The 25,496-nt window shown below is 35.6% G+C and overlaps 1 protein-coding gene across 4 annotated transcripts in view; it reads left to right on the forward strand.

Annotated features, from left to right (window-relative positions):
• The window catches only part of lrch2 (leucine-rich repeats and calponin homology (CH) domain containing 2), a 61,550-nt gene that overhangs the window by 4,927 nt on the left and 31,127 nt on the right, over positions 1 to 25,496 (forward strand). For all 4 annotated transcript variants that reach the window (XM_039649998.2, XM_039649999.2, XM_039650000.2 and 1 more), the window contains exons 2-11: positions 11,314 to 11,458; positions 12,047 to 12,173; positions 12,254 to 12,359; positions 12,539 to 12,675; positions 14,392 to 14,522; positions 15,961 to 16,048; positions 17,224 to 17,320; positions 19,091 to 19,191; positions 19,345 to 19,409; positions 23,935 to 24,039. In XM_039649998.2, the coding sequence (XP_039505932.2) occupies positions 11,314 to 11,458; positions 12,047 to 12,173; positions 12,254 to 12,359; positions 12,539 to 12,675; positions 14,392 to 14,522; positions 15,961 to 16,048; positions 17,224 to 17,320; positions 19,091 to 19,191; positions 19,345 to 19,409; positions 23,935 to 24,039 (1,102 nt within the window). The remainder of the gene's footprint in view (positions 1 to 11,313; positions 11,459 to 12,046; positions 12,174 to 12,253; positions 12,360 to 12,538; positions 12,676 to 14,391; positions 14,523 to 15,960; positions 16,049 to 17,223; positions 17,321 to 19,090; positions 19,192 to 19,344; positions 19,410 to 23,934; positions 24,040 to 25,496) is intronic.

Raw genomic sequence — 25,496 nt, forward strand, 5'->3', positions numbered from 1 at the left:
AAGAGTCAGAATTATAATAAATTATACTAAAAAAGAAAAGTTTTACTGAAGATAGTTTGTAGTTTCATCTGGCAGAAGTCAGCTTCAAGACTCACAAGTTTCAAGACTCAGAAGAGTTCGTTGGCCGCCCTTCTTACAGTTACAAAGATCACAGCAATTATTCACCAAGGTCTCAGCTACATCCTTGCTTCAGGTTGAATGCTTCTGATTGGCTAAAAAAAATAGATGAACATAGTAATTTTCCACACGTAAACGGATAGACTGAAGCATATCTCCATCAATTAGATGACTGACACTTGGAACCTGAAATTAGGCACGTCCTGACCTTTCAGGTCGTAGACTTGGGTTGCTGGGTGCCAAGATATCCAGAATAACAACTCAGTCAATCTCCAATAATGCCAGTGGTTCCTTAACCTGTTACCAAAAAGACTAACACACGCCACACAGCTTCATTTTAGTCTAACTGGAAAGTAAGGCTTTAACAAAGAAATGGTTCCTTAAACTATTGGTTCCAATGACCCTATTGTTTAAAACCGAATGTTTTAACACATGTTGAAGACCTTTCTCAAACAAAACAAGTCCATATTAAAATGAGTCTGGTCTAAATGAGCAAGCACTGTCACGGCATGGGCCAGACCCTTCAGTCACCTCAGATATTTAATACAGACATTAGATAATACATGAAAAGAACATTTCAGTAATCACACTGGTAACTTCTATATCAAAGTAAAATCTCATAAGCCTAGAGAAGTCATTCACTCATGTGATATTTAGAAGGGAAAATATTCATTAATACCTTGACTATAATAATCACTCATTAGATATACATTTAAGCAGCAGTGGAATCCAGAATCCACCCCTTCAGCAAACTGTATGTTGAACTTGAGGCTGTATAGTTGAATTAGTCTAATTCCTATGAGATGCAGTTAATTGTTGTCAACAATACTAAACCACTTTTTTCCAGTCTGCATTGTCACATTTTATAAACATTAAAAGTTGCAGTTATTCATTTTCATGATTAAAGTTTTTGAAAAATGTCAATAAAATGTCATGAGATGTCTGGTGTTAACTAATATTTCATATTTCTTCAGCTAAAAAAGTCTGTAAATGTAATCAATTTTGTTAAAAGGGTCCATATTTGCACACAAAGTAACAGGAAGTCCCAATCCTGTTTATAGCTATGGCATGTCTGTGTTGAATGTCTCTTTTAGTGTCTCTCTCTTTAGGGTAATCTGAGCACCAGGAACACTGTAGTCATTCTTCCTCTAAGCATACTATAGTTCTCAGTAGATCAGTAGCTATTGAAATCAAAGAACTAAAAGAGTGTTTTAGTTCCAAGGACCAATCTCTTGAATGGTCAGACACAAACTGGTTTCCTTTCGGGAACAGTTCACTTGTATTTCGTAGCTAAACGCTATGGGAAAATTCTTTTTCTCGAGAATATTGAAGCCTTTATTTTAAAACGCAGTACAGCTGCACAGCAAGCACAGTGGAGCCTGTCTGAGCGTGCTAATTAGCTGGGCTGTGGCAACTACACAAGCCTATGGCGAAGCAGCGAGGATGCGTAAACCTATCAGGGCGCTTCCTGCCGCACCAGAATGGGTGTGGCTGCTGACTATATAAGTGGCCAATTTCACCATAAGAATCAGATTTAGGGTGCTTTCACACCTGCCTCATTTAGTTCGGTTGAATCGCACTAGAGTTCGTTTTCCCTCTTGGTGCGGTTCGTTTAAGCAGGTGTGAAAGCAGCAATCGCACTCAGGCGCTCACCAAAAGCGGACCAAACAAGCGTATCGAGAATTACGCACCGTTTCAAAATATTGGTATTAAATCCATTTTCTGAGAATTTATCAGTCAACTTGTTGATTAAAACCATTGATTAAAATGAAATACAATTTATAAAAACGAAATTCTTTTAAAAAACATAGTAAGTCAGAATTACTGTGGGCTATGTCTGACCCATTCCAAATGTTTTCCGATATATGGTGACTCTACTGATGGACCGCTCCTTGATCCATCAGTGCTTGAGTCACCATATATCGGAAAATAAAACGTTTTAAACATCAATAAAACATATCCTGTTAAGCAGAGCATTAATTTAGTTATTAATTTAGATCTAGCGCTAAAATGTTTTGTTTTTGGCCGCCCCTCCCGCCCCCCTGTTCCAACGTCTATGCCTGACTGCATGAAATAGTGTCATTTTTTTGTATTTAATTTATATTAAAGCTGCAGTCCGTAGCTTTTCCTCTTTGTCGCCATCTCTGTTCGAAATCTGCAATTGGGGTTATTCGCGGAATTATCATCTTTGCGTGGGTTGTAAATTGCCATGAAACAGCGCGGAAGAACATTTGACACATAATATTGTTGTATTAATTTTTAATTTACATCAAATTATTTGTTCATACTTTTATAATTTAATTTTATTGCAAATCACAAATAACACATAATAATGAACTACAAAACCAGGGTTTCCAGAGGTGAATTTAAAAAAAAAATTAGACAAGAGGGGCACACAGACAACAGAAAGCACATAAGTAGGCACCAATACACACCTAAGATTTACTTGTTTCCACATTTTTTTCTTTTTCTTTTGAATAGTAGCCTGAAATTATGCAGCTATTAATGCATAAACACACCTTTACTGGAAGTTTTCTCAAAATATTTTTGTTATAGGCTATATGTTACCCAATACTCAGCTAGAGAATGTCAATTTGGTGACATTTAAAAAACGTTTTAAAAACATTTTAAAAATGTTAAAAGGTTGTATCCAGTCATAAAAAATGCATGGGGCAAGTGACAGCACCTTCACAGTCTGTTTCATTGAGCTCTGCTATTCAGCGTTATAAGATTTTAAGATGAACTACTTGATTTTGCTGGTGTTGCTTGAGTTTTCTTGTATGTTCTCCTGTGATGTACACTCTGGTCTTGAGATCTTGTGACAGAAGGCAGGAGACCTCTCTGCCCTTCACAGATGAACACACACAGACACACACACACACACACACACACACACACACACACACACACACACACACACACACACACACACACAGAGCACTCTCTAGAGACTGAGAGGTAATTACACATGTGTCATGCTGGTCCCATCTGTAAGGTGTCAACTTTAAACTCTTGTGCTCAGTATCATGGTCTTTGTAGTTTGGGCAGCACAGTGTGGTGAAGCTTTGCAGCACTAAGAAAAAATACTTTTAAGAAGTATGCATTGAAACGTTAATAAACTAACAGAGAAAACAAAATTAGGCTAATTCAGGGTTTAAAATTAAAGGAAACTGATGATATACAAGTCGGCTCTTCTCACTTTCTGAAGGTAGTTCTCAGTTCTCTGATACTGGAGCTTTATTAAACACTCATTGTGAGCTCTAGGCCTTTTTTAAAATGTTCATCAGATTTTTCTGTTTACTGTTTGTTAAATCTGCCACGTTTTTTTTTTTTTTTTTTTTTTAAATCTGATAAGCAAACAAACTATGCAATGACATAGGCCTAAATTTCATTTTACTAACACGATCCAAACCACAACCATATGTGCTGTCAAATCTCTGTTTTGGAACATGTTTCAGTGTAAACAGAACAGATTTCATCCAATTTTCGTCTTTCAGGACATTTGTAGCTTGAAACAAACTGCAGCTGTTTTTTGATAACACTAATTCTCTCTCATTCCTTGTTCTGTGTGACATTCACTATGTGAATGAGTAAAGGAGTCAGCAGTTTTAAGCAAATATTTCACACTGATGCGCTCCTTGTAAGTCTATCATGAGATGTCATAATATGAGCAGAGGAAAAATTTCCCTTTTTTTTCTTCAAACTGACACCTACTTTCAGTCGCTGTATAAAAATGTCTCCTGGCGTTGTGCTGACATTTTTGTCATTACTGTAGCAAACATAGATGCAATGCATATTGACCGCTCTGTTTGTAAAAGCAATCCAGTTTCATGTTGTTCTGATACACTTCACCCGCTGGAATATATTATGAGCTGTATATTTAAAGTTTGGGTTTCAAGTCTTAAACACCAAAATGGAGTGTCTAATAGTCCTAATTAGACTGAGAAATTTTGACATTATTTTGAGAGATTGTTCTGGCATGTTAGCACAGTGTTTCTGAGCTGTCCTGTGATACTGAACCTAGAGCATAAGATCCCCATTATGCTATTCTATAGGTTCCTAATTTTGTTTTGGAGGTCTCCTACTACAACAGAAGTATATAAGACCGTAATGAAGCGAGATAGCCAAGAGACCTACACAAGCCTACACTAACACCCAGCAGAAAAATATATAATTAATCATACTTGCAGGTTGTGATTCAGAGGAGCAAGTTGGTCCAAATAAAGTGGGTACTGTCCCATATTTAATAAATAAGTGTTTTGCAAATCCTGAGTTGACCTCGCAAGCAGTTGTCTGTAAAATTATGGGTATACAACAAAAAGTTATGCTGTTGTATCTCTGAGGTAATTTTAACCACTGACTCTTCACAATCTCATCCTTCGGTAGTGTAAACAAAGAGAATTTGCTTTTGCAAAGCAAAAAAACAGCGTTTGAGAGTGTACAGTGTTTGAGGGTGGGTCAAAGTTGACGTTGTTCGTGGGCAGCCAATGGAGACCATAGGTGGGCATTACAATATATGTTACATTGTTACGGAAGACCGGAATTACTGACGACTTATTTTGGCCGTTCAGTATCAGTTCTTTCTTTTAGGAGACAATAACTTTATTTATCTTGTATGCACTTTCATCTTTGTAATCATCACCACCATGTCAGGTTACCATTTAACCAGTGAAAAAATACTGATCTAGATATTACTTTAGTGCTTGTATATGTTTACTGTAAGTCCTGACATGTGACAGTGTGCGGATGTATTATTAGTAGAGGTCGACCGATAATGGGCAGTACCTGCTGATAACCGATAATTATAGCCTAACTTGTTATAGTTTGTGAATGTATATTGTCTGCAAAGTTTTAAAATGCAAGCATCTCCATTTTTTACACCCCTCTCTTTCTATGAATAAAACTGAATATACTAAATGATGAGTAACTAGTCATGAATTTTAAGTTCACAGAAAGGTTCATACTGGATGTGAAATAACTGGATGTGAAATAACTGGATGTGTGCCTGTGTAAAAGATTAATGTGGAAGAATTAACAAAAAACATTACAGTGACGTGCTGTTTCATTTCACTTCCTCTTTCTCTTAAACACTCTCTGTCCTCAGTCTGAACAAAATTGGATAGATTGACTTTTATTTAACATTTATTCAGTGCAACAAAAATGAGATGTTAGAGACATAAAGAGCAGGCGAGGAAGACAGAAAGAAAAATATAAGGAGTCCACGAAAAGAAAAAGAGATGAATACATGCAGAGAACAAGAGAATATCTGTTGTATACCCTCTTTTACTGCAGTCTCTTTCTTAATCTCGTACTATGTCAGTATTGAATGCTGAAAACAGTGCTGCCAGTCACCAGTATATGCAGTGCTTTGGATGCTTGTCCTCAGTATGGGATATGCTTGTATCCCCATTAGACTTACTAGCAAGTTCTCTTTGGTCAGCTGTGCTGAATGACTATCATCACCAGCTTTGCATGGCTTTGTTGATTCATTAGCTAGACAAGCAGCAAATCGTAAACCAGCCAGGACTAACATAGAAATACATGCCTGATATTTGGCCATATTGCTTGTGATTCTACACACAATGCTGTGAAGGCTGCTATTAACAAATTTGGTACTCAATTTCAAGTCTGTAAGATTTTAAAAATGTTTTTAAAAGAGCTCTCCTTTCCTTACAAAAGTTGCATTTATTTGATCCAAAATGAAGTTGAAGTTAAACAGTAATAACAGTTTTCTATAGTAATATACTTTAAAATGTAAATATATAAAAATTACTCCATCTTCAGTTCAGGGTCACATTGTCCTTCAAAAATCGCATGGTGCTGAAGAGACATTCCTTACCCTGTCCCAATGTGAAATTAGAATAAATGTGTCCCGAATAGCATGTTGAAAAGATTAAGCCACGTGCCTGGATGGTTTACTGTTTCCGAAATGTGGATCTGTGCACACTCCTCCTTGTTTTGGGGAACAAGAAACACGAATAAAAAAAACTATGGTGGTGCACATGACATCAAGGGTTAAATAGAGATGTTCTGTTATTAATTGTCAATATAAAACTTGATGAATAGTTAGATTTTAATAAAACCGATCCGTTTGGTCAATAACTAAATGCATCATTATGCAAAAAACATGAGCAAAGTTCTCAGCATGAAAGACTGTCAGATCAACATCCTCGTCAGTACGGTTAAAAGAATTGTTTTGAGTAATGCAAATTTGCAAATAAAGCGTGGACTGTTTATATAAGGTTGTTAACTGTGACGGGAAGATTGACAGGCCTGTTTACGGTGACAGAATGCAAATGACTATGCGACACAGCACCATTTTTTGACGTGGTAGTAATGCCCCAAAGCCTCTTTCACGCACTCAAACGTATCTACTTTTTATCAACAAAAAGAGTAGGCTACATACATAGTATGAGTTGGCAAATTGGAACGCCACATTATTATTATTAATGTTAAAAAAAAACAGTTGTGCTGCTTAATATTTTTGTGAAAACCATGATATATTTTTTTCAGGAATCTTTATCTAATAGACAGTTCAAAAGAACAGCATTTATACAAATAGAAATCTTCAATGTAAAAGACTTGACTGTCACACTGTGATTGTGTATTTGGCCGTAGGTTAGTGTGTGTATGTGGATGGTGTTGAAGTTGTGCGGATGTGTTAACAAACCACCAAACCTCTCCACTCCTGTTAATGAACCCGTCAGTCTGTGAGTATCTATTGCTGGTTTCCATGGTAATTGAAAGAGCGTCGGTAAATTAAAATGAACACCTCACCTCACTATAAACGTGCTGGGACTGTTGCTCAAGCAAGGTTGTGCGAGAATGATTTCTGTGTATGCGCTGTTTGTGCTTGCTGACGAGCGCTACACTGCAACATTAGGGTCTATGGCGGTCTTGTCTGATCGTATTCAGAAACGGTGATGTTTTTGCATTTCTGTTTGCTGCTAGTGGTGCAGAAATGCACTTCAGCTTTAAATGGATAGTTTACCCCCAAAAATGTATAATCTGTCATTTACTCATCCTCATGTCATTCTAAGCCCATAAGACTGTCATTTATCTTCAGAACACTAATTCAGATATTTTTAATAATCTTGTTTTGTTTGTAAAATGTAGGTAAGCAACATTTTAAGTAAGTACGGTAAAAGCAATCTATATCAATTGAGCAGTTCAATCAAATCCAAGATTTCACAATCTAAACATTAATCATCACATCACCTGCGTGTACATTGTACACATTAGGGCTATCAAACGATTAATCGTGATTAACCGCATCCAAAATAAAAGTTTGTGTTTACATAATATATGTGGGTGCACTGTGTATAACTATTTTGTATATATATATACATACACACGCATGTGTATTTAAGAAAAAAATATTATTTATATATAAAATATTTATATATAATATAAATTATATATAAATCTATACAGTATATACATGATAATATTTTTTAAATATATACAAGCATGTGTGTGTATTTATTTATATATATATAAAATAATTATACACAGTTCACCCACATATATTATGTAAACACAAACTTTTATTTTGGATGCGATTAATTGTTTGACAGCCCTAGTACACATTAAACGGAAGCTTGATGCACAAGGACCAGTGATGTTTGTTCTTATGTCACACACAAACTTTAGAATGTTGATTACATAGACTGGGCAAATATTAAAAATACCTTCATTTGTCTTGAATGAAATGAACATTGTATGGGTTTATGATGACAACAGGAGGGAAAGAAATTGATGACCGAATTAACATTTTTGGGGTGAACAATTCCTTTTAAGCTCAAACATACTGTCTGCCTTTGGTTTTTGCAGTGTTTTTGACTGAAGTATGGATTCTACAAGAAATGTCATATTTCTGTTTTTTTCCATGAGAATTTTTTTCATTTTTTACAAAGGAAATTCATTGCAGCAGCAATCAAATGCAATCTATCATTTGTGTTTACAGAGGACAGGGTCGACAATCTGTTGTCTAAGGGAGCAAATATTAAGAATATTCTGATGCAGCCAATTATCATATTCATGAAACATATGGGGCGGTGTATGTGTGTGTGGGTGTAAGAAACTTGAGCCCTATCCCTCTCATGAAGACATTAAGGAAGCCTTTGATAGCCCATATCATCTCCATTGGTCTCTCCAAGTCCATGCATTAAAAGCACATTGATTTCTCATTTATGTGTGTGTGTCCGGTGGGGGTCTGGCACCTTCTGCTAAACAGCTGTGGCTCAGTCTAAGTATTGTTTGAGTAACAAAGACGGATCACAAAAAGAACGGAGAAATGGGGAAAAAGAACAAATAAAGTGATCATAGTAGATATCAAATCAGGATCTCGTTGCAAATACACTCAGAGGAGCAAAAAAAGATGAGAATATTTTCCCTTTAGTGAGCTCTCTTTCTCGGTTTTGTGCCAAAAGAAGTGTGCCTATGCACACGACATGCACACTCTTAGAAAAAAGGGTTCTATATATGTAGCATAGGGTTCTTTACTCAACTGCAAAATGACAAGAAAGAACCCCATTGGCACAAAGGTTATTCATAGGCTAATATATATTACATTATTCTGCAATATTTTGTAGTTGTAATTAAATTATTGTTTATTAAACTGTTGTAGTAACTTAATATCACATTTTAATCATGCAGATTTTTGGAGGATAAAAACTGAAATGGCACCCCTCGTGTGATATTGATTAATTACATTTTTTTTAACCCCCATATCTTGAATTTTGTGATCATTCCCATGCATTAAATTCAGATATTTTTAATAATAAAATTTAGGGGTTCCAAATACGTAGCGCTTTAGAACCTTTAAAGGTTCTATATAGAACCTTTTCTTCTAAGAGTGCACACACACACACACACACACACACACACAACAACAACTGCTGGAGATGCTGAGCTGATATTAGAAAACGTCGCTGTCTCAAGGAATTCCCATCAATTCATCCCTCTATCGCTTTCTCACTCACGTCTCTTATCTCCATCTAGGATCCACAGTCATTTACACACACGTACACATTTGTTTCACTAGTGAAGACATTACATAGACTTCCACTTATTATATCAGGTTAATGATATTTTCTTTGGCCCTAAACCTGCTCTTACTTCTAAACCTACCCATCACAGAAACATGTTCAACTCAACACTAGATTTAAATAAAAAACAAAACATGTTTTGCTAATTTATAAGTCTTTTTAACCAGTAAGGGCCAGTAATACGTCCTCATTAGCCGGTTGTTGTAATAGTTTACTATACGTACATGTGAGGACATTTGACCCTCACATTCTCTAGCAGTTATCAGCCTACGCAACTCTTACTAGCTTGCCTCCGTTTACAGCAAGAGTGGATGTCTATATTTATCATAGTTGCAGAAGTGCAACAAAATAATGCTTGATGATGAACAAATTACAAGGAAGCACAAAAAATGAACACACATAACACGAGTAAATAGAAACAAGAGTTTGTTGTTAGTTCGCAACATAGTCTATTCATTTTATAGCCTGACTTCGTCATACTCCACATTCTAGTCAGATTATGAGGCGTGTCTTAACCGAACCAGGAAAAAAAAAAAAAAAACACAACAAAAAAGATTTTTGTATTGTCTAGCACATGATCGCATGCACATTTGAAAATTATACCACACAAATAAACATATGTAGAATACTGATCTTTTTAAACGTTTGAACATGAAGTGAAATGTTGTGTGATTTGTAAATGTTGACAATGTTTGTCCGATTGCTAAACTAACGTGAGTCTGGTGTGCTGTCTTATCAGCCAACTGAAGGCTGTTTAAGAGGAATTTCTGAGGTTGGAGTCAGCACAGTTTTGGTTGGTAACGGTTGCCAAGCAACACTGCTCCAGTCTGTAAGAGTTGGCAGGCAGCACAGTTTCAGGTTGGCAACAACCGCTGCACAATCAAATAGTTTTTTTTTTTTTTTTCTGCTTGCATCTCATTGGCCGACAATTGCCAAACCCATAATATTTAATGAATTCTTCTTTGCTGGCATTTGGCCTCAAACTCCTGAAGGATGTTATCTGTAACAGGCCTAAATGAATTCTTTTTCAGTCTGCTTTGATATAGTTAGTCTTTTATATTCCTCTCACATTTCTCTTTTCAAATGGGATATGAATTATAGAGGAAGTTGACATGACTTTTCTTCTGCATCCGTGTCTGCTCAAATGGTAGCACTGTAGTAATGACAACTCAATTCTGATTGGTTGAAATTGGAATTCTGGGTGTTTCTTTTTTGTTGTTGTTGTTGAGAGATTGATATCCCAGGATGAGGGCTAACAATTTATATCCTTTTTTGTGCACTTTACCAGTCAAAATGGTCACAAATGAAACCAAAGCAAGATGAACCTTTAATTGTCTCAGAACTGTGTTTTTGAACAAGTCATTTGAGTTTGATTTAATAATGACTCTTATTGAGGAAAAAATTGTAGAATTTGAATTTATTTTTTACTTTATACTACAATGTAAGATCTGTTATGTTTTCCCAAATATCCCAAATATCATAATTTGATGTTAAATGTCATTGTAAGCTCTTATGAAGTTGGAAAAAAAATATTAAAGTCATTTGTCGCCACCTAATGGCATAATGATGTAACTGGCAAGAAAGTGTCACTGACTAACTGCTAACTGTTAACTGACTAACTGTTGTGTGATTGAACATATTTAAACATTTTTTTTCAATGTGATAATTTCTCTTGTAAAAAGATAATTTTCGTTTTTTTTAATTAAAAGTATTTTCACATTCATTTCACTGTTGTGAATCTCAGCCGTTTTATTACTAGTTGTCACATCAGCAGAGCTTGTGATGGAGCTCTTCACACTGCATCTGAATTAAATGTACAAATGTACTTTGGCAAATCAATTATTACCTCTCTTATTTTCTCTTTTGCATTCTCTCTCTCTCTGTGTGTTACACTGCTGCTTTGTCAATGTCTGAGAAGGTAAAACTCCTATAGATCAGACTAATCAACCAAGTAATTATTCAATTATTCAGTCATTCTACCGTAGACATTTCCTGAGTAACAGGGACTTCAAACTTCTTGTCTGTTTGGATGTGCAGTACACTAGCATGCATTATTAATTTGTTAATGTGTGTATCTTTCAGTTGAAAATGTTCACAGGATACTTGCTACGTTAAACTGACTTTAATTTATCTTTTTTCTGTATAGACTTGTCGAAAAACCGCTTTTGTGAACTCCCTCCAGAAGTGTGTTTGTTTGCGCCGCTGGAGTCTTTAAACCTCTATCACAACTGCATAAAAGTCATTCCAGAGGCCATTATAAACCTACAGATGCTCACCTACCTGAACATCAGGTAACACCCACACTATGATGTCTTTGTATGTTTACATCATCTATTTCTAAGACTGTCTTGACATCTGTCTATTATGCTGTTGTTGATCAAGCTGTTATAAAAAAAGAATGTCTTTTGACCGAAACCACTTTTAAATCGAATTCAGACCCATAGAATCGACAGCAGATGCAATTGTTGTTAAGGTTCTTGAGCAGCAAATCAGCTTATTAGAAGGCTTTCTGTAGGATCATGTGACACTGAATACTAGAGGAATGATGCTGAAAATACAGCTTTGCAATCACATGGATAAATTACATTTTGATATATTACAATAGAAAATAATTACTTTAAATTTGTAGTAGTATGTCACAATATTACAGATTTTTTTTATCAAAAGCCTTGGTGAGGCTGCAGAGACTTCTTTCAATGCATAAAAAGATCTTACCAGCCCCAAACCACTGAACAGTAGTGTATTTTTGTCCAGCAACTGTAAGAACTTAATTTTTTTCAGTTGTTGTTGGGGTTTCTCATTAAAGAAAGTGAGAGATGGTATTAAATAGTATTAAGTGAAGACTATTGAACCTAATCCTTGTGTTTTGATGTTTTCAGTCGAAATCAGCTGTCCGTTCTCCCCAAGTTTCTCTTCATTCTTCCTCTGAAAGTGCTTGTGGTCAGCAACAATAAACTCCTGTCTATTCCTGAGGAGATCGGAAAGGCTAAAGACCTCATGGAACTGGTCAGTATGTGAAAATACACGTGTAATTATTGTATATGATATGTTCGTATATACACAGTACATGTGTTTTCTGTGTTCAGGACATCAGCTGTAATGAGATCCAGGTGCTTCCTGCTCAAATGGGGAAACTACTCGCGCTACGAGAGCTCAACATACGTAGAAACTGGCTACAAGTGTTACCGGATGGTATTAACAGATATATCAACATAAGCATCAATCGGATAGAACTAAAAAAGCTTAGCTTGATATAAATTCACATTCAACACATTCAGTGTTTATGCTAGTTATGCTACTTACTTTGAGATAGGAAGGAATTTCTCACATCTTTTACTTTTCCTCTTTCTTTCTCCTTTACTCTCTCACAGAATTGTCTAATCTGCCGTTGATTAGGTTGGATTTTTCTTGTAATAAGATCACTGAGATTCCCATATCTTACCGCAAACTTAAGCAGTTACAGCACATCGTTCTTGACAACAACCCCATGCAGTCTCCTCCCGCCCAGGTATTTCAGGAGTGTACTCATCTGTTACTGTGTATATGTTCACATATGTGGCACTGAAGCTGAAGACTTGCTTGAGTGTTGTTCCTGTCTGTTGGTAATTTATTTTATGTTGGCGCCATCCAGTGGCTGGTATTGCGAAATACTTAAAATTTCAAGCATATTGATGCAATATTGATAGTATATAATTTTTTTTTTCTGGTCTTACTTGGGGTACCACAATGCCCCCTCAAAAAATAACATAAACAGTTCTGGAAAAAAAAAAAAAAACTATTACAGTGTCCACAATTCCTTTTGCAGAATAACTCTTTTCAACATTTATAATAATAAGAAAACTTTCTTGAGCAGTAAATCAACATATTAGAATGATTTCTGAAGGATCATGTGACGCACATCTATATTTTTGGAGAAATATAATTAAAATGGTTTGGTTCCAAATTTTGAGTAATTTCAATTGTCTTCGATGTTCAAGGACTTTAAGTGAACTTCAAAAGTTTGAATCACATTTCAAGCATAATTCCTGCATTGTGTATAATTTGTGTAAATAAAAAGGCTACTCAACCCCCCCAAAACACAGCGAACTTGTGGTGCTTGGCCTTTTTGCCATCACAGTGGTAAAAATCTGCCATCGTCACAGCCCCAATCAAACCACACTTTTCATTTTCCAGTTTGATAACTAAGGATCCATGGGACCCATCAGACGTAAATCAAATGATTAAATTCTTGTTTCACAGACGGTGTGGTGTGCTGATATGTAGGATCACGTTGTCCTAGTCACAGTGTTATCAAAGCAAAGAACTGTGTCCTGAGAACTCAGATTTAATCTTATGCGCATAATATCCTTCATCTTTTAGAAAATGCGAGCTGTTGAAAAGGGATTGGTCCTTTTTCCTCTTCAACTGTAAAATCTTTTGACAATCACGTAAAAATGCTTATCGTTTTGTTCTGCCTGATAAGTTGATTAAAAAAAACAAAAAAAGCAGATCATGTTTTTCCTGACTATGGCTTGTCTTGCTCAGACACGTAGTTGTGGAGCCCAGCATGTTCTGCCCTTGACTGAAATTCATTTTGGATTTGTTTGGAAAGAGAGAGAGAGTTTTTTAAGAAGAGTTATGTCAATGCTATGTTAGCACATTACAGTAATAAAAAAATAAGGTTATATTATCTTATATTACACAAGCAACTCATTTTCATTAAATGCCTATGAATCCAATCTTACATAAATTTTTGCATTAGACTTAAAGTGATTATTTACATGAGAATGAATATTGACTAAATATAATGTCTGTCTGTCTAATATGAATGTATGTATGTGGTGCATTTAAAAAGGTTTTTGAAAGTCTTTTATGCTCACCAAGGCTGCATTTATTTGATATAAATACAATAAAACAGATACTCTAAATGTTGTTACAATTTAAAATAACATTTGAATGTATTTTAAAATGTAATTTATTCCTGTGATGTCAAAGCTGTATTTTCAGCATCATTACTCCAATATTCATTGTCACATGATCCTTCAGAAATCATTCTAATATGGTGATTTGCTGCTCAAAAACTTTTCTTATCAATGTTGAAAACAGTTGTGAAAATAGAAATTTCAAAAGAAGAGCATTTATTTATTTCAATTTATCAATATTCATGTTTTTCATATATTTATAAAATTTCATGTTTTGTAAAATTCTTGTCTGTTTTAGATACATTTTTCTTCCTTGCTTTCAGATCTGCCTGAAGGGAAAGATCCACATCTTTAAATATTTAAACTTGCAGGCATGTCGCCTGGATAAAAAACCAGACACACTTGACCTGCCTTCTTTGGGAAAGCGCTGCTTACCTCAGCAGCTAACAGACAGGTAACTACAGCAGGGCTTGATGAAAATCAATTGGTTCACTCCGTGCAGAATCAGTATTTTAACATTTCTGTTCTGCTTACCTTCTGTAACATTACAGTTCAGAAAACAGTTTTATTAGAAAAAATACAGATTAATAACGTTATTTTTTAACAATTATTTCCCCCCTATACTTTATACCAGACCTTGAATAGAACTATATTCTAAATAGCTTTATACTAAAGTATAAATAACTCTATACAAACCATTCGTTCAAAAGTCCTTTGGTTCTGCCTTGAATTTGTTTGAGACTATTTTGTTGGTGGAACAATTGCAAAATAACTGGCAAATTGTGTTTAAAATCTTACTCAAATTAATATATTAATTTGATATTCAATATCTATTCAACAATATTACTTTTGCTTACTACTTTTTTGCTTTTCAGTAGATTAAAAAATCAGCTGAATTAGAGATTTTTGTGGGTAAAAGGGTAGGGGACCTGCTCGCATTTTCTGTAGACAAAGCGTGCCTGGAATTCGGGCCGGGTTACTCTCACGTGATCCTGAGACCCTGGCCGGGGGGGCCTTCTGGGACCAGGGGGTGAACCTGCAAGTGCTGCTCCCGGAGTAGGCTAACCCAGTCTTGGCACAGCTCTGTCCAGTACCTGCTCTCTGCACTTATGTAGACAGAACACAATGTTTAGGACCTCAGACCAGCTCTTCGTCTGTTATGGTGGGAAGCTGAAGGGAAAGGCTTTCTCCAAGCCAAGGCTCTCTCACTGGATAGTGGACGCCATTGCTTAGGCATACCAGCAGCAAGGTTGACCGTGCCCCCTTGGTGTGACTGCCCACTCCCCCCGGAGTGTGGCATCCTCTTGGGCTCTAGCGCATGGCTCCTCGCTAACAGACATCTGCAGAGCTGCAGGCTGGACAACACCCAGTGCCATTGTCCTCCAAGAAACGTCTGCATATTGCCGGTCGTTCTCCTTTTATACCCACGCGGTGGGGTGGAGTTGCGCCATGCAAATTCTGCAGGCCCATGGCATTTCCTTGCCATTGGCGTGTTTTATTTCTTTCGATGATGAGAGGCTTTTAAGCGATCCCCATTCATCAACATCCTACATAATGTTTCCTTTCCCTACTCAGGGAACTAGGGTTTCATCCCTAACCGAGACGGCCTAATGTGATGACTTTTAAGTAGTAGCGAAGGCTTGTACATTTCTTTTAAACCTATCAGTGGTAGCTCACAAATCTGGTAGCTCACCAGTTTCACACAGAAGAGGATCTTCGGGACACAACATTTCCGCAATTGGCCAATGACTACTGTATAAAAGTGTTGTATCTTTCAAGTGTTTATTATTTCATTGAATTTATCCTCATCCAACTCTAAGTGTAGTGAAGGGAAATTATGTTGTGTGTCTAATTATCTCTTGCTTTGCATGAATATGTGTTTGTTTGTGTAGTATGGAAGATTTTTATCCCAGTAAAAACCATGGCCCTGACTCCGGTATTGGCAGTGACAATGGGGACAAAAGACTGTCAACTACAGAGGTAAACACACAGACACATTAGTTGTATACATATATAGTTAGTGCTGCAAATGGCTCAAATTGAGTTTTTACTTGATATAATAGAACAAAAATTTGAATTAATTCTGCCTGACAATCAAAACAGTAGACAGAGGCTCTGTTTACACCTGGTATTAGGATGTTTTGGTCGATCGGATCACAAGTGTAAGACTCTAAAACAGGCGTAAAGGGGGTCTAAAACTTTTCAGCTTTTCCATTTTCAACCACTTCCAGACGTAGTCAAAAACGCATTAGACCAGATTGATTTCTTGGTGTATTCATTACTTCAATGAGCTCATTGTTTCTGCCTTAAATGATTACATTGTTTAAATGGATACATTTTTATCTAACTGTAAATTTGTATATGTACATTTCTGAAATACATAACTTAGACAAAACAGATCACTCTAAATTGTAATTCTAACTCATGCATTTTTTGAAAAGCTGCTTTGAAACGATGCGTATTGTGAAAAGTGCTATACAAATATGCTATACTAATAAATGTAAATTGAATTGAATTGGTGTAAACGTTCCTGTGGTCGAATGTGTTTCGCACAGTGACAAAAGGCCACCTGTTCTCCGCCTACTGACCTTAGCACAATGTTCTCTCACCATTCTTAATTTCCAACACGCGTTCAGTTGATCTTGAGCATATCAGAGCAGAACCGTTCAGCGTATGATTTGCCGTCATCTCCATCCACGTTCATATGTAAATCGCGCAAGCTTATTTTGTTCATTAGATTAAAAGATCTGAAAAACCCATACGTTTACCCACCCATAGACCCCTCCCTTGAAGAAATCAGGACAGAAGTGGTTGAAAGTGGACAAAAGAGACAGATTAAAATAACAGGTCTAAACGGGTATGTCTCTCAATCTTCTACTTGTGATCTGATCAACCAAATCACATCTTAATACCAGTTACAGGGCCGGAGGTGGGGTGAGTTAAGATCATAATTAGGTGGGCTGTGCACACCTGTGAAACTTGACCTGATCTGGATATTCAAGAAAGACGATCTAAAACAAGTAGCAAAATAGAGTAAATACAAAGACTATAAAATAACATAAAACGCTAATAACGCTTATAAAAATATAAAAAATATTTCCCTTGTATTGTTTTTTTTTTCTTCTCTCACTCCTGTTCTGTATGTCATTCCCCAGCCATCTGATGATGATACAATGAGTCTCCACTCTCAAGTTTCTGAGAGCGCACGGGCTGACCCACATATACTTCTCACAAAGCTGGACTCAAACAAAGGTGTGCTTTCAGCATTAGTAATATTGGGCATAGGTTATAATTCACAATTGTGTATTTGGTTATTTCTTTGATAGTGATCAATCCAGGATTATGTGTATTGTGTTACATTAGATATTCCGGTTTGCTGTCTCCTTTGTTACTTGGAAACTTGGATTTGTTCGTTCCATAAGACACCATAGTAATGATGACAAGATGAGAGACAGGATTCTACAAAATACATTAACATTGTTATATCCATTACCATGCTAAACTATTCCTAGAGTTGTTAAATTTACATAATTTATTAAATTGACATAATTTGATGCTTAATTAAAGTTAAGCTTTAGAAATATATACAATTTTAAATAAATTAAATTTTATTCAGCATTAAAGTTGATCAATAATAAGAAATGTTTCTTGAGCACCAAATTGGCATATCAGAATGATTTCTGAAGGATCATGTGACACTGAAGTAATTTCACCTTTGCCAACACAGGAATACATTATTTAAAAAAAAAAAATTCAAACAGTTACTTTAAATTGCAGTATCATTTCAGTTTGATCAAATAAATGCAGCATTGGTGAGCATAAGAGCCTTCTTTAAAAAACAATAGAAAATCTTACCGACCACAAATGATTGAACAGGAGTGTACATGTCAGACAATTTCAAAATCAGTGCATCCCTAAAAGTGAGTGAATTCAGACTCTTGATATCTCACTAGATATTTCTGCACTTTGTGTCCAAATCACACACCAGAAGTGATTTTCAAAATATTTTTCAAAATGTGATTTTCATATTTCAAAATGCCTATTTATGAGGTAAGGTTTTTTTTTTTTTGCTGTGCAACCAACTGAATTAGAAACCGATTATTTGTGTCCTGTTATCCTGCAAAGCCTTTAGTGAGCCATAAAACATTTGTGCACAGTTTTCAGACATCTAATTCACCTGTTGCGTGCAGACACTTCCTGTTCTTTCTGGCATTAAATAGTGTTATAAAAGCCAGTAATTGTTAGTAATTAAATGAACAACTCCATGAATTTACTTCTTTATTCAGAAAGGCTTGATATGTCATATATTTCTGTAATTATGTTGTCTGTTCACTTATGATTGTCATCACTACTTAAGTCATGACGGTAACACTTTACAAGAAGGTTCATTAGTTAACAATAGTAACTAATCATGAACTAACCATGAGCAATACATTTGTAACAGTATTTGTTAATCTTTGTTGATGTTAGTTAATAAAAATAAAGCTGTTCATTGTTTGTTCATGTTAGTTCACAGCATATTAACTAATGTTAACAAGATTTTAATAAAGTATTATTAAATATTGAAATTAACGTTTACAAAGATTAATAAATGCTGTATAAGCGCTGTACATCATTAGTTCATTCTAACTAATGTAGTTAACTAATGTTAACTAATGAACCTTAGTGTAAAGTGTTACCGTCATGACATACTAATATGCAAAATCCCATTCCCTAGAAGACATAACATAATGAACAAGCTTTTGCATTGCATACCAGAACATTTTTTTTTCTGTTGTGCATTGAAGATATAAAACATAATTTCTGTTTGTTGACTTTTGATTGACACCACTACATATTTTTACAGTCATGACTGACTGACATGCAAACCCACGCCTTAGAAACATCACAAAAAAAAAAAAAGACAAATAAAGTCTCTTAGTGAGAAGTAGCTTGTCATCCGGTATGTAGTTGGCAATTACAGTATAAGTTTACAGGAATGAAAGTGTCTCACCTTAGTGTTCTCATGTCAATTATCTGCAGATCAGGAACCATATGACTTTATTGACCCAAATCCAGATGAAGAGGCTTCTCTGTCTGAGGGAGATCTACAGCACAATGCACCCTATGTTTCGTGTATAAAGGTATGCTTAAACATTCACACAGATCCATACTCCTGTGTACTTGCTTTTTAAAATCCGTATCTGATAAGTAAAGACACCACATGCATGTACATGTGTACATAAACACACTCTGTACAGCACACAATATAAAAGAGCTTCCCCTCTCATCCTCAGGAGTTGGAGCGGGTTCTGAAAACACACCAAAGCAAAGACAAAGAGAACTGGAAAGAAGAGTCTGGGTAAGTCTGACTGGTTTTATGGGAGATATTCTATAGGGAACATTCCTATACTTTTGTTTTCTGCACAGATTTAGATTACAGTACATCCATTATGATAAAAGTTGCCTTTGCTACACTTCCTGACTGTAAAAAGTGTGTGTATTCAAGGACATTCAACCCATTTATGGAATATAGCTGTGGTCATAAACAGCACTACTAGAGGCATGAAAAGAATCGTTCCAAATTTTGGGGTTGGTAAGATTTGTTCAATGTTTTTGAAAGAAGAAACAATAATGTTTTGAAATATTACTTCAATTTAAAATAATTATTTTCTATTTTAATATGTTTTTAAAAAGTAATTTATTTAATGTGGTGATTGTTACCAGACAAATGAAACCTGAAAAGGCTGCAATTTAAATACAAATCAAAAGAGGGAAATAATGACAAACACCTGTGATAAAAAAGTAATCACCATGACGACTAAAGAGTGGTGGGAAACTGAACTAAGGAACACAGAGTAAATTGGAAAATCAAAGTAAAAAATTAGCATGCATTTAACAGCGATTTCAATACCTGCATATTGATCGCGTCTCCCTATTGCCTGCAAACGCAAAATCCATCTCATATTTTTATCCAATACCATGTCCCTTTAGGGGCTCCATAGAATGTGTAATTTCCTCTGTAAACTAATATTCAGCTTTGGGCACATCCCTAATCCCTAATGCTTAATAAAAGTATTAATTTCTTTTAAAACCCTCAAACTTTTGAACAGTAGTGTGTAAGCATAAATAACATGCTGACACGTGTTCTAGTTTGAGGTCCAAGCTGCTGACACAAAGGTCAATAGTTTGGGTTGATGCATGAATAGAGCTTCAAGAAGACTTCCTGTGTGAATGTGAGCTGATGTGATGTGCTGTGTAGTATTTCACACCGGATGAAGCCTCTTTAGGAGCAAAAAGTTTAACCATATTGAAATTATTAACAAGACATGAAAACTCTTGAAACTGCTCAACGATAGATTTAAAAAAAAAATTTTTTTATTTGGACTGTTCCAAACAAAGTGTGTAACCTTTTACACAGAGTGCATTTTTGTTTAAACAGTGAAGTGGAATGACCAAAAAACGCAAAGTCTAGACATGTTTGAACTGTGTTTTTAGAAGGCTTGATAAAAACACAGTCAATCATTCAAACATGTATGTCTACACGTATTTACTAAGAAAACAAAGGCAGCGCAGTGGAATGCAAAAATGTGTTCTGTGTGAACATAAGCTTAGTCAAACATAAGCTTAAATGCCACTCAGGTTTTGCATTGTGGCTTTAGTATTTTACATGAATTTCTGTTCCATGCAGCTGTGCGCTTTGTCACTGAAGAAGGTTTTGATGTGGTATCTAGAGCTGATTATTTCTATAAATACATCTGATACAGTGTGCGTCACAGAAAAGGAAGGACAGGAAAAGTGACAGGCATGCATGTTTTGTACAAACAAGTTACTCAATTTTTCCCCATTATTTTCCTTTTCACTAGATTACTTAGAACAGGTGTGGCACATTTTCCCTGAATTACATCACCTTGTCTTTCATAGTCAACAAACCACCATTGTTTCACAACGTAATCTGACATGACATGACATGATATTATATCTTAATATAGTTTTTTGTTGTTGTCAAAAATGTCAGTAGCCAGTGCCAACATAAGTTACATTTCTTTTCTTCAGTAGCTACTATCACAGGTTTGATTCTTTGTCTGAAACTTAACGGTCAAATAGGGCTGAAAGGTAAGAGAGTCTTTAGGGCGGCTTGTGTAATCACTGTTTTTACACTTGGGATACTTAAATGCTTCACTCCTCAATTAGCAGTTTTCCCCATGTAATTGGGACTAATTTATGTGCTGTACATAGACAAAAAACTCTCACAACCCTGTCGGGTTCTGCTGTTGTGCGCAGTTGCTCTCCACCAACTGCACTCATCAAAAGCATGATGGGGAAACAACTTGCTGACGACACATTGGTTTAAACAACCGTGATGTATTGTTCTCTTTTTAAATGTTTGATTTTAACTCCGTTATAACTCCGTAGGTTATGTGTGAATAAACTCCCCACTTTTAGTTCCCCACTGCCTATTAGCTACGCAATACCAAGTGTCCGTTCTCGAAAGGGAACTACATATTTTCCTTTATGCACCTGAAATGCTTTTATTTAATGGCAATTAGTATGATATTGACAATGGTAATAGTTTAAAAGTTTTTAAATTTTTATTTCTAATCATAATTTGATGACATGAACTGTATTTATATCTCAGGAAAGAGTAATAGTAGGCTAATTGTGGAAAAATAATAAATGGAGCAAAAATCTCCAAACTGTGCAGCAGGATTGTGACAGTGTGAATTACCAATCTTTTCTTATATTGACAGTTGTTTGTTTCATGTGGGTTTTTTTTTCCATGGGTATTTTTGTCACCTTTGTTACAAGCTCTTACCTTGGAATTCTAGAGAAGTTAACAAAGGGAGGAAGTAATGCAGTTTTATGTAGATGTCAGGAAAATTCCCTTGCAATCTGGTGAATTGAGTTCAGAACCAAAAAAAAAAAAAGAAGTTCCAGGGTTATGGCACACCTCACACATAGTTTAGATACGGTCTTGATCTCATCTCATTTAGATTCAGACAACTGATATCTGGGTAATTATGGGTGGAGCCAGAGGATGGAGGATTATTTCATATTTTATGACTGTCTAATTCATCACATTAAAGGGAAAATCGCAGATCGATCTGCAAATCGCCATCAAAAATTTGTTTCTGCAGAGAATCACCTACGGCACCTTTTTAAGTCCATTTCTTAGTTAATTATTTATTCATTGAGCAATTATTATACATTTTGGTTTAGATAAGTGTCAAAATAATAAATGAGGGAAAATTCACAAAACATCTGGATACTTTTCTCAGCAATACACTAAAATAAATACAATATCGCAGCTGCATCTATTGGCATGTAATAATGACGCACACTCCCATACATCAAAACTTGTTCATGACTGCCTGTGCCAACCTTTTATGACATAAGTCACAATTTACGTATCTGATTTGTTTTACCTTGGTAATCCAGAAGAATTATTTACTGTACATCCATATTGTGGAAAGATTCCGGATTCCTAATATAATGGGTGGAGCCAGAGAGTGGAGGTTTATTTGCATTTTATTTATTTTTTGCAGTGCAGCCACACTAACTGTTGGTCAACAATAATCAACTAATTTAATTATATATTAGCACTATTCGGATACACTTTGCTAAAAAATTTATATAAATGTCAAAATGATTAAGGAAGGGAAAAATGGAACATTCACAGGAGTTTTTATACCTTTCATGTGGCGGAGTCTCCATTTTTTTTTTCCAGAGAATTCCCAGATTCTGTAGAATCCAAAGGTCCAACAGAAACTAAAATACTTGAGTCATCGGGTAAATTCCGAGTTACTAGCCATACTTGCGGTTATGTGGTGTTCCTGTGATGTATCCACTTGAGTAGCTGTTTGTGCTGTTGGGAATGCTGTTTTATAGGCTTTTACATTGGTGGATGAGAGGAACTTCTTATATGGTAAAACAAAAAGGGTGGTGCCAAACCATGGATTAAATGTGGTTTGTGATTTTTATATATATATATATATATATATATATATATATATATATATATATATTTGGATGGCCTCAGCAGAACCTTTTCAATCAATTATTTACTTTTCTTCCCCAAAAAGCTTTTATTTCTATTAATTTGCCATATAAATCTATTAATTTACCATGCTAAGTTCGCAACTCAAATAATTTATATCACTGCTAAACATACATTACAGAAAATTATTACCAATGCAAAATTGTTCTAAAATGATGAAAAAATACATTCATTTTCAGAGAGCATTCAAAATTTTAAATTATCTGTCATGGAGGATGGAGTTATGTCTGTAGTTGTTATGTCTGTCTTTCAAGTCGTTCCAAACACACAAACTCACACAGAAAATTGTGCCTTGTTGATGGGAGATGCTTGACAAAACTAGCTAAAAAAAAAGCCTTCCAGCCTTCTGTCACTTGTAACAAAAACACCTTGTAATTTGCTCAGTTAATTGAAATGAGATTTGCTTTTGATGTCTCTCACTGGCTGTAAAGTTGTAATAACATGGTTGTATAAGTACATGCCATGTTATCCATAATAACATGGCACATGAAAGAGCAAGGTAGCAGAGATAAATGTACTACAAACTACCCAAAAGTATGTGGACACCTCCATTCTAATTACCAGGTTTGGCTATTCCATTAGTTACAGTGAAAAATAATGTCTTGTCATATAATACAAGGACTAGAATTGTGCAGCTTTGTTGCTGCAGTTTTGGGAAGCTCCTTTTTCTGTTCCATGATCACTTAATCACTTCAACTTAATTTTGAATAACAACTGTGTAAGGATTTGTTTTTAACGGTTTGATGTAAATTGTGTACAGTTTAAGAATTCAGCAATAACCTCCTTTTGTCTCTTTCTTTTTTTTGTCTTTCTCTCTCATCTACTTCAGCTCAGAGAAAGAGCAGTTAGTTGAAGAGGAGGAGGATGACTTGAAGGAAGTGTTGGATCTGAGGAAGATTGCAGTACAGCTGCTACAACAAGAGCAACAGAACAGGTGATCATTCTTTCATGCTACTTTAAATCACACATGGTCATGCAACCTTCAGAGCCCATCAAACACATATACAGTAAGTCCCTCTGACTCCATGTAATATTAGGGCTGTCAATCGATTGAAAAAATCAAAACAAAGACTTGCACTGACTACACATTATAAAATATATTTATATAAAGGGGCTGTTCTAGGGTTATTGTATATTTGGGGCTTAGACTAGGTGTATTTGGCACCATTAGCATTAAACATTGGAATATTATATACTTTACAAATAAATGTTGACGTTTTACAATTCCAAGTTATAATTTTAAAAAAGTAAATCTATCCCCAGAGATACAACTGAAAAATCCCGCAAACTGTCTTTACCTCAAAAAAATTATTCAAAACACTGAAGTTAAAAAAATTATAAAGATATTTGTCCTTTTAGGCTTCCTATAGTCAGCTGTATGTTGTATAAGGTAACAGTAGACACTCATTTGAACTTTTGTAAATGAGTTAGCAGATGGTTTAAATGATTGCTTCAAAGATTAATATAGTTCCTTAATTTACCAAAGTTTGTCGCATCATGTCGTAAGAAAGGTTTTGCAAGAACTGTAAATTTGCAGACTTGTGTATAATCTACTTTGTTATCAGAGTTATGTCTGGAAATTATTCAGTGCTGGATTACAGGCGTGAATGCAACTCTAACCTAAAAGCTAAAAAATCTTCTAGGGGTGTCAAACTCAGTTCCTGGAGGGCCACAGCCCTAGAGAGTTCAGTTCCAACCTTGCTTCAACACACATACTTGTAGTTTTCAAATAAGCCTGAAGGATTTGCTGGAATAGGTGTGTTTAACTAGGATTAAAGCTAAAATCTACATGGCTGTGGGTTTTGCACCACTGAACTACTCTATTTTCTTCAGGGTTGTCTGCAGAACTAAAGGCTCCCCAGTCATTTAAATGAGTGCTCTTTGTCACAAAATAAATTAGTCGAATTCTATGCATTAAAGGCAAATTTAAAATTTGGCTTTGAACTAAATTTTCACATCTAGCACAGCCAGTAAAGGTATGCCAGGGGTCTCCAACCCCAATCAAACCAGAGGTGTAAAGATTACCTGAAACTCGGTTCCTGGAGGGCCACAGCCCTACAGAGTTCAGTTCCAACCCTGCTTCAACACACATACTTGTAGTTTTCAAATAAGCCTGAAGGATTTGCTGGAACCATACATTTTCAATGAGTAAAGACGCCTTACAGCAAAAATTATTTTATTACAGGTTACAAGTCACCAATTCTCATACGACTTGATTAAAAGCTTTACCCCCAGTTTCTCAGACAAGGCTTAGGCTGTGTGTCCACCAAAGCATTTTTCCACGTGCCTGGCGTATGTTTTCAATGGGAGCGCCGCGTTTTTTTAAATGCCATGAGCGTAACAAGGCGCTGAGTGTTTTTTTTTTCACGCTGAAGCACCGAGCGCCTGGCG

Source organism: Pimephales promelas, chromosome 4 (genome assembly GCF_988280905.1).
Source record: "Pimephales promelas chromosome 4, fPimPro1.hap1.1, whole genome shotgun sequence".
Taxonomy (NCBI): Eukaryota; Metazoa; Chordata; class Actinopteri; order Cypriniformes; family Leuciscidae; genus Pimephales; species Pimephales promelas.